At 41.7% G+C, this 11,133-nt stretch overlaps 1 protein-coding gene across 1 annotated transcript in view; it reads right to left on the bottom strand.

Annotated features, from left to right (window-relative positions):
- Positions 1 to 11,133, bottom strand: part of LOC106592657 (CUB and sushi domain-containing protein 3) — a 500,234-nt gene that overhangs the window by 31,544 nt on the left and 457,557 nt on the right. Inside the window, 2 exon segments of the mRNA XM_045696358.1 lie at positions 154 to 227; positions 4,325 to 4,498. Coding sequence (XP_045552314.1) covers positions 154 to 227; positions 4,325 to 4,498 — 248 coding nt within the window.

The raw sequence follows: 11,133 nt of genomic DNA, 5'->3' as shown, positions 1-11,133 counted from the left end.
AATGTAACCACTCTCAAATTCATAGACAGAGCTATGGATGCAAGGACTGACCGTCTATGAGTTTAAAATGATTTGTTTTAACCATGGATGTACCAATCCCAGATTTCCACTTTAAAAGATATCTAGTACAGAACACAGTTCTTTATACCGTACCTTGAAGCCCAGGCTGATGTTCATGGAGCCGTATTCAGGTGTTCCCGGGTTCTCACAGGTCGTCCTGGATGGTTCTAGAAGGACATAGATCATAATCACCCTGGGTTACTATCACGATGATGAGTCTGTCATATCTACGGAAGCATAGATTGCACTTTGTGGAGTCTTTTAAACATATGGGGGCCGATTCAGACCCGATTCAGACCAGGAATTATGCGCACGTAAATGGTGTATTCGTACCTTGACTTAAATCCCTCATAATTGCACCACCTTTGATGAAACGATCAATAAGGTCTTGCATAATTGTCGGTTCTAAGTGGAACACCATCTACCCTCTTTTTTCTGATAGATATAACACCATTCTCCATGCACCGTCATTTACACATTAATAACAGCTATTGGTCAGATCCAGGTAAATGAGTCAGCTGTTTGTTGGACAAGGGGACTGTAAATATACACTACCGTTCAAAAAGTTTGGGGTCACTTAGAAATGTCCTTGTTTTTGCTTCATTAAATAGTACCTGCAAAATACCAGTCAACAGTGAAGAGGCGACTCCGGGGATGCTGACCTTCTAAGCAGAGTTGCAAAGAAAAAGCAATATCTCAGACTGGCCAATATAAATATTAAGATGGGCAAAAGAACACTGGAGAGAGGAACTCTGCCTAGAAGGCCAGCATCCCAGAGTTGTCTCTTCACTGTTGACGATGAGACTGGTGTTTTGCGGGTACTATTTAATGAAGCTGCCAGTTGAGGACTTGTGAGGCATCTGTTTCTCAAACTAGACACTCTAATGTACTTGTCCTCTTGCTCAGTTGTGCACCGGGGCCTCCCACTCCTCTTTCTATTCTGGTTAGAGCCAGTTTGCGCTGTTCTGTGAAGGGAGTAGTCAAAGCGTTGTACGAGATCTTCAGTTTCTTGGCAATTTCTCGCATGGAATAGCCTTCATTTCTCAGAACAAGAATAGACTGACGAGTTTCAGAAGAAAGTTCTTTGTTTCTGGCCATTTTGAGCCTGTAATCGAACTCACAAATGCTGATGCTCCAGATACTCAACTAGTCTAAAGAAGGCCAGTTTTATTGCTTATTTGCAGAACAACAGTTTTCAGCTGCGCTAACATAATTGCAAAAGGGTTTTCTAATGATCAATTCGCCTTTTAAAATGATAAACTTGGATTAGCTAACACAATGTGCCATTGGAACACAGGAGTGATGGTCCTCTGTACGCCTATGTAGATATTCCATAAAGAATCAGCTGTATCCAGCTACAATAGTAATTTACAACATTAACAATGTCTACACTGTATTTCTGATCAATTTGAAGTTATTTTAATGGACAAAAAAATTTGCATTTCTTTCAAAAACAAGGAGATTTTTAAGTGACCCCAAACTTTTGAACGGTAGTGTAAATGACAATTGTTTAAGATCTATATCAGCTGATGTAAGAAGGGCTTTATAAATAAATTTGATTTGACATTTGATTTGATACTTGACCTTATGATCGCTGGAGACAAATGTGAAACCAGTCATACGGCAGCAAACTGAAGCATATCAACATATCAACTTTTCCACAGTGGAGTTTATGAAACGCTGGCCTTATAGCTTGCAGGGATGACATTTGGAGAGCCAAGCTATAGGCTTCTAGCCTCCTACGAGCCATCTGGATCTGTGTCTCTTTGTAGGGATACTGTAGCTTGCCAGATCAAGATGGTTCATGCTAACAGGCTTCTTTAGCCATGCTCCAAATTACAGTTTGGCACCAAACCTACCATTTATGATTTAAGGAATGTTTTCATTATGTGCTCAGACTTTTCACAGCATTTTTATTTTATTTTTTACAATTTGTTTATCATGTTAAATATTAGCCACTATCGGTACATTTTGGATCATTCCATTTACATCGTTAGTTTAACCTATAGACTGTAGCTGTTACAGTATGTTGTTACCTATAGACTGTAGTTGTTACAGTATGATGTTACCTATAGACTGTAGCTGTTACAGTATGATGTTGTTACCTATAGACTGTAGTTGTTACAGTATGATGTTGTACCTATAAACTGTAGCTGTTACAGTATGATGTTGTTACCTATAGACTGTAGCTGTTACAGTATGAGGGTGTTACCTATAGACTGTAGCTGTTACAGTATGATGTTGTTACCTATAGACTGTAGTTGTTACAGTATGATGTTACCTATAGACTGTAGCTGTTACAGTATGATGGTGTTACCTATAGACTGTAGCTGTTACAGTATGATGTTGTTACCTATAGACTGTAGCTGTTACAGTATGATGTTGTTACCTATAGACTGTAGCTGTTACAGTATGATGGTGTTACCTATAGACTGTAGCTGTTACAGTATGATGTTACCTATAGACTGTAGCTGTTACAGTATGATGGTGTTACCTATAGACTGTAGCTGTTACAGTATGATGTTACCTATAGACTGTAGCTGTTACAGTATGATGTTACCTATAGACTGTAGCTGTTACAGTATGATGTTGTTACCTATAGACTGTAGCTGTTACAGTATGATGTTACCTATAGACTGTAGCTGTTACAGTATGATGTTGTTACCTATAGACTGTAGCTGTTACAGTATGATGTTACCTATATACTGTAGCTGTTACAGTATGATATTACCTATAGACTGTAGCTGTTACAGTATGATGTTGTTACCTATAGACTGTAGCTGTTACAGTATGATGTTACCTATAGATTGTAGCTGTTACAGTATGATGTTACCTATAGATTGTAGCTGTTACAGTATGATGTTGTTACCTATAGACTGTAGCTGTTACAGTATGGTGTTACCTATAGACTGTAGCTGTTACAGTATGATGGTGTTACCTATAGACTGTAGCTGTTACAGTATGATGGTGTTACCTATAGACTGTAGCTGTTACAGTATGATGTTGTTACCTATAGACTGTAGCTGTTACAGTATGATGTTGTTACCTATAGACTGTAGCTGTTACAGTATGGTGTTACCTATAGACTGTAGCTGTTACAGTATGATGGTGTTACCTATAGACTGTAGCTGTTACAGTATGATGTTGTTACCTATAGACTGTAGCTGTTACAGTATGGTGTTACCTATAGACCAGTGGTTCTTAACCTGGGTTCGATCGAACCCCAGGGGTTTGGTGAGTCAGTCTCAGGGGTTCGGCGGAGGTCAAGACACACACCCGACTCATATGATTCGTGATGACACGCCCGCTTGGCCATCATTGGCTGCAGGTGATCACGCAACATCGCTTGGCCTATCTGTGCTGCAGGGAATTTGGCGCGCTCAGTAGTCGAATTGTGACTGTCGTGATGGTACATCGTTTGATTTCGATATAACTTCGCAAACTTTCCCCTGCTGGACGACTGTGTAAGTAAGATCGAAGATGTATCTGGAATCGGAGACATTTCTGTACCCGCGGAACTGAAGCAAGCAATTGCCACGCACTTAGATGAGCTTGCAAAGTCTCTCGACGGATACTTCCCTACAAGAGAGTCATATCCAGCATGGGTGAGACAGCCGTTCACGTTTAGTGTTGAGACAACAGATGTCAATGATGAATACCTCGATGAAATCATTGAAATTCAGCAGAGCCAGGTACAACAGCAACTCTTCAGAACAACAACGCTCTCAACGTTTTGGTGTCAACAAATGGTAACGTACCCTGTTATTGCTAAGGAAGCTCTGGAGATTTTCATACCGTTTGTTACAACATATCTTTGCGAGCAATCCTTTTCGAGGATGCTGGACATAAAAACGAAGAAAAGGAACAGACTTTGTTGCGAAAATGACATGAGAGTGGCACTTGCCAAGGTGAAGCCGCGCATTTCTGAACTGGTCTCTGAAAGGCAACAGCAGAAGTCACACTGATTTGCAGTAAATATTCATTATTATGTTTTTGTTTTTGTGTGAAAATCATGTTTTAATGGTTTTGTTCTTTGAACACTGATGTTGATGCACGGTTCATTTTGTGCACCAGTAAAATATATACCTATGTTTTGAATTTTATTTTTCCAATTAAGAAGGGTTCGGTGAATGCGCATATGAAACTGGTGGGGGTCAGTACCTCCAACAAGGTTAAGAACCACTGCTATAGACTGTAGCTGTTACAGTATGATGTTGTTGTTACCTATAGACTGTAGCAGTTACAGTATGATGTTGTTACCTACCTATGCATCGTGGCTGAGAGCCGCTCCAGGTGCTGTCGTCCTGACAGATGCGTGTAGTTGACCCCACCAGGACATAGGGGGCACTACAGCTGAAGGTAACCTCAGACTTGTAGATTAAACTACGTCCTTCTCTTTTTCCCCTGGCTGGGGTACCAGGGTCTCCACAGAACCTGGCTGGAATGGAGAGGCCCAAAACATTGGCTTTTTAGTTCACTGAATTCATCCTGACTCATAAACATTGGCTTTAGTTCACTGAATTCATCCTGACTCATAAACATTGGCTTTAGTTCACTGAATTCATCCTGACTCATAAACATTGGCTTTAGTTCACTGAATTCATCCTGACTCATAAACATTGGCTTTAGTTCACTGAATTCATCCTGACTCATAAACATTGGCTTTAGTTCACTGAATTCATCCTGACTCATAAACATTGGCTTTTTAGTTCACTGAATTCATCCTGACTCATAAACATTGGCTTTTTAGTTCACTGAATTCATCCTGACTCATAAACATTGGCTTTAGTTCACTGAATTCATCCTGACTCATAAACATTGGCTTTTTAGTTCACTGAATTCATCCTGACTCATAAACATTGGCTTTAGTTCACTGAATTCATCCTGACTCATAAATGAAACAAATTCCTCACTCATGTTTGTTTTATCCATGTTTATAGTGCACGGGCAGATCATATGGCATATTAGATGGCTGGACTGGAGAGACCCAAAACCCTGGCTTTAATTCAGTGGGTTATTCTTCATTTATTCCAGGGGTGTCCAACTCATTCCATGTGAGGGCCCAATGGCTGCTGGTTTTGTTATTTCCTTTCAATTTGTTTCCAATGAAGACCTAGACAAGCAGGTGAGGGGAGTTCCTAACTAATCAATGAAGACCTAGACAAGCAGGTGAGGGGAGTTCCTAACTAATCAATGAAGACCTAGACAAGCAGGTGAGGGGAGTTCCTAACTAATCAATGAAGACCTAGACAAGCAGGTGAGGGGAGTTCCTAACTAATCAATGAAGACCTAGACAAGCAGGTGAGGGGAGTTCCTAACTAATCAATGAAGACCTAGACAAGCAGGTGAGGAGAGTTCAAGTACAAGGGAAGAGTGAAAACGCACAGACACATTCAGCCCTCCATGGAATGAGTTTGAGAGCTGTGATTAATTATTCATTAGGGAAAGGGAAAGGGGGATACCTAGTCAGATGCACATGTGTCTTCCGCATTTAACCCAAACCCTCTGAATCAGAGAGGGGTTCAAGCAGCGAAGCCGTGAGAAACTAAAGGATTGGTTTGCCTTCATTATTATGAATCCCCGTTAACTGACAACTTAATTAGACCTATTCTTCCTGGGGTTCTTTTGGGGCATCACGGTTTGAAACATATTCCACATAACTAAAACATATTCCACATAACGAAAACATATTCCACATAATGAAAACATATTCTACATAACTAAAACATATTCCACATAACGAAAACATATTCCACGTAACTAAAACATATTCCACATAACGAAAACATATTCCACATAACGAAAACATATTCCACATAACTAAAACATATTCCACATAACTAAAACATATTCTTCAGTCATGCTCATTTTATAAATGTTTCATATTGGATTGGCCGATTCTATGGCATATTAAATGGTGGGAGTGGAGAGACCAAAACATTGGCTTTAGTTAACTTGTTTATGATTTATTATGTATTCTTGATGTGGATCCCCATTAAGTGAAGCCTTAGCAACCACCACTGTGCTCTTCTTTGTATTCTTGATGTGGATCCCCATTAAGTGAAGCCTTAGCAACCCCCACTGTGCTCTTCTTTGTATTCTTGATGTGGATCCCCCATTAAGTGAAGCCTTAGCAACCCCCACTGTGATCTTCTTTGTATTCCTGATGTGGATCCCCATTAAGTGAAGCCTTAGCAACCACCACTGTGCTCTTCTTTGTATTCTTGATGTGGATCCCCATTAAGTGAAGCCTTAGCAACCCGCACTGTGTTCTTCTTTGTATTCTTGATGTGGATCCCCCATTAAGTGAAGCCTTAGCAACCACCACTGTGTTCTTCTTTGTATTCTTGATGTCGATCCCCATTAAGTGAAGCCTTAGCAACCACCACTGTGCTCTTCTTTGTATTCTTGATGTGGATCCCCATTAAGTGAAGCCTTAGCAACCACCACTGTGCTCTTCTTTGTATTCTAGATGTGGATCCCCCATTAAGTGAAGCCTTAGCAACCCGCACTGTGTTCTTCTTTGTATTCTTGATGTGGATCCCCATTAAGTGAAGCCTTAGCAACCACCACTGTGCTCTTCTTTGTATTCTTGATGTGGATCCCCCATTAAGTGAAGCCTTAGCAACCCCCACTGTGCTCTTCTTTGTGTTCTTGATGTGGATCCCCCATTAAGTGAAGCCTTAGCAACCACCACTGTGCTCTTCTTTGGCACATAACTAAAACATTCAGTTTTTTATATCAATAATTTATCCATGGGTAGATTATATGGTATCATACAGTATATCACTTTAGTTTGGATTCTTTTCAAGTGATTCAATCAGGTATTTTATTTGATTGTTGAGTTTTTTTGGACACCAGCCACCAGTGAATAATTACTGTAAGAAGATACTTTGAATAGAGACTCCAGTGTCCGCGGGGTGAAGAGAGGGGGGGAGCCACCCCGGGGTTACATCTTAATAATTACCCTCTTCAAAAATGTATTTCCTGACATGGCCTTGGGGTTAACAACACAACTGAAGCCATCCGTGCCAGACAGAGACAAAAACTCAGAGCTCTACCTCTCGGTATCCGTTCCAAATGGCACCCTACTCCCTAAATACTGTAGTGCACTACGGCTGACTAGAGCCCAGTCAAAAGTAGTGCACTAATAAGGGAATAGGGTGCTATTTGCCACCCCTGCCAGTAGCGCAGGGATGGAACGAAACCCTGTGGCTAACAGCACCTCCACTACTCCACTGTCTGCCTAATCAAATGGAAGAGGACGAACAGGAGCTGAAGCAGAGGAATCAGCCATTCTCCCTCTCCACCAGCTGAAGCAGAGGAATCAGCCATTCTCCCTCTCCACCAGCTGAAGCAGAGAAATCAGCCATTCTCCCTCTCCACCAGCTGAAGCAGAGGAATCAGCCATTTTCCCTCTCCACCAGCTGAAGCAGAGGAATCAGCCATTCTCCCTCTCCACCAGCTGAAGCAAAGAATCAGCCATTCTCCCTCTCCACCAGCTGAAGAAGAGGAATCAGCCATTCTCCCTCTCCACCAGCTGAAGCAGAGGAATCAGCCATTCTCCCTCTCCACCAGCTGAAGCAAAGAATCAGCCATTCTCCCTCTCCACCAGCTGAAGCAAAGAATCAGCCATTCTCCCTCTCCACCAGCTGAAACAGAGGAATCAGCCATTCTCCCTCTCCACCAGCTGAAACAGAGGAGTCAGCCATTCTCCCTCTCCACCAGCTGAAACAGAGGAGTCAGCCATTCTCCCTCTCCACCAGCTGAAGCAGAGGAGTCAGCCATTCTCCCTCTCCACCAGCTGAAGGAGAGGAGTCAGCCATTCTCCCTCTCCACCAGCTGAAGGAGAGGAATCAGCCATTCTCCCTCTCCACCAGCTGAAACAGAAGAATCAGCCATTCTCCCTCTCCACCAGCTGAAACAGAGGAATCAGCCATTCTCCCTCTCCACCAGCTGAAACAGAAGAATCAGCCATTCTCCCTCTCCACCAGCTGAAGCAGAGGAATCCGCCATTCTCCCTCTCCACCAGCTGAAACAGAGGAATCAGCCATTCTCCCTCTCCACCAGCTGAAGCAAAGAATCAGCCATTTTCCCTCTCCACCAGCTGAAGCAGAGGAATCTGCCATTCTCCCTCTCCACCAGCTGATCCCCATCAGCAGGGTTCTAGTTAGCTTCAGGCTTCAGCTGCTTAATGGTAGATTATAAGAAAGCAGAGAGAGAGAGAGAGAGAGAGATCAGAGTCAGCTGGTTCGCATCCCAAATGGCAGTCTATTCCCCTATATAGTGCACTACTTTTGACCAGAGCTCATAGGGATCTGATTAAAAGTATGATCAGAAGTAAGGCGCTATATAGGGAATAGTGTGGCATTTGGGATGCAGTCAGAGTCACTGTGCTCAGTCACGCAGTCAGAGTCACTGTGTCAAGTCACGCAGTCAGCCGTGGGAATCAGGCAGCACTACGGGGATAAAGTCAACAATGTGGCTGTGGTTCCGGCGGCAGCTTGCAGCTCCTCAGGACTTGACATCTGCCTCACGTTGCAGGTCTGGACGAAGAGATAAGTTTAGTGTTCTCCATATCTCATTCTCTCTCTCTCTATTTGCTACGTACACACAGCCAAAACACACCGGCTCCAAAAGCCATTACCGCACAACAGCCCGGAGATGGCTTCCTCTCAGTACGCAATACTAACCAAGATTACAAAATGAAAAACAGTCCGTCTGTCTGTAAATATCTTAAAACTACAGTCTATTACTTTATTTCATGTATTCCTCAATACTGATATTTGTCTAAATGATCCAGACATATGAACTGTGAATTCATTCCCTCTTAGGTGTTAGTGACATGCCAACAGATAAAGATGCTAAGGACTGAATACACTGCAAGGGTTCTGATGGAATTGTCTCCTGTCAAACATTCCAACATTCCATTCTCAACATTCCGACAATGACTCTCAACATTCCATTCTCAACATTCCGACAATGACTCTCAACATTCCATTCTCAACATTCCGACAATGACTCTCAAAATTCCATTCTCAACATTCCGACAATGACTCTCAACATTCCATTCTCAACATTCCGACAATGACTCTCAACATTCCATTCTCAACATTCCGACAATGACTCTCAACATTCCATTCTCAACATTCCGACAATGACTCTCAACATTCCATTCTCAACATTCCGACAATGACTCTCAACATTCCATTCTCAATATTCCGACTATGACTCTCAACATTCCACTGGCATTCTAGAATGTTAAGGACCAAAAAAGGTGACACAGCCATTTGTCACGGCTCTGAGCGGCAGCCTCAGTGATAACCTTCTGTTTTATGGAAATATAAGGTAGATGGGATGGACGGCTGGGGGCAGAACTAGCTGTACGGTGTTAAACCCGCCTGTGGACTCAGGCTCGGAGTCTCCTAACTTCTTTCCTTGATGAATTTTCTATTCTTCCCAGTTATCAGTATACATGCAGAGAGACGCTAGTCCGAGTCCCAAATGGGACCCTATTCCCTATATAGTGCACTACATTTGACCAGAGCCCTGTCAGTGCCATTTGAGATGACGCTACTCTCTCTAACCCTGCTGGACAAGACAACTGCAGAGATGTTGTTGTTGATGATGTTGATGTTGTTGTTGATGATGATGTTGCCTGGTAGAGAAGACGTACCTCTATCTTTAGCAATATTATAAGTGCAGATGGGAGAATGAGGGATCTAGTGGTGTTATTACCCTATACTGTACTGCTGTGGTGTTAATCTAGTGTTATTACCCTATACTGTACTGCTGTGGTGTTAATCTAGTGATATTACCCTATACTGTACTGCTGTGGTGTTAATCTAGTGATATTACCCTATACTGTACTGCTGTGGTGTTAATCTAGTGTTATTACCCTATACTGTACTGCTGTGGTGTTAATCTAGTGTTATTACCCTAACTTACTGTACTGCTGTGGTGTTAATCTAGTGATATTATCCCTGTACTGTACTGCTGTGGTGTTAATCTAGTGTTATTACCCTATACTGTACTGCTGTGGTGTTAATCTAGTGATATTACCCTATACTGTACTGCTGTGGTGTTAATCTAGTGATATTATCCTATACTGTACTGCTGTGGTGTTAATCTAGTGTTATTACCCTATACTGTACTGCTGTGGTGTTAATCTAGTGATATTACCCTATACTGTACTGCTGTGGTGTTAATCTAGTGATATTACCCTATACTGTACTGCTGTGGTGTTAATCTAGTGATATTACCCTATTGTACTGTACTGCTGTGGTGTTAATCTAGTGATATTACCCTATACTGTACTGCTGTGGTGTTAATCTAGTGTTATTACCCTATACTGTACTGCTGTGGTGTTAATCTAGTGTTATTACCCTATACTGTACTGCTGTGGTGTTAATCTAGTGTTATTACCCTATACTGTACTGCTGTGGTGTTAATCTAGTGATATTACCCTATACTGTACTGCTGTGGTGATAATCTAGTGATATTATCCTATACTGTACTGCTGTGGTGTTAATCTAGTGTTATTACCCTATACTGTACTGTACTGCTGTGGTGTTAATCTAGTGTTATTACCCTATACTGTACTGCTGTGGTGTTAATCTAGTGATATTACCCTATACTGTACTGCTGTGGTGTTAATCTAGTGATATTACCCTATACTGTACTGCTGTGGTGTTAATCTAGTGATATTACCCTATACTGTACTGCTGTGGTGTTAATCTAGTGATATTACCCTATACTGTACTGCTGTGGTGTTAATCTAGTGATATTATCCTATACTGTACTGCTGTGGTGTTAATCTAGTGTTATTACCCTATACTGTACTGCTGTGGTGTTAATCTAGTGTTATTACCCTATACTGTACTGCTGTGGTGTTAATCTAGTGTTATTACCCTATACTGTACTGTACTGCTGTGGTGTTAATCTAGTGATATTATCCTATACTGTACTGTACTGCTGTGGTGTTAATCTAGTGTTATTACCCTATACTGTACTGCTGTGGTGTTAATCTAGTGTTATTATCCTATACTGTACTGTACTGCTGTGGTGTTAATC

The sequence above is a fragment of the Salmo salar genome, chromosome ssa02 (assembly GCF_905237065.1).
Source record: "Salmo salar chromosome ssa02, Ssal_v3.1, whole genome shotgun sequence".
NCBI lineage: Eukaryota > Metazoa > Chordata > Actinopteri > Salmoniformes > Salmonidae > Salmo > Salmo salar.
The sequence above is the reverse complement of the archived record's forward strand: the minus strand, read 5'-3'. Positions and strand labels throughout refer to the sequence as shown.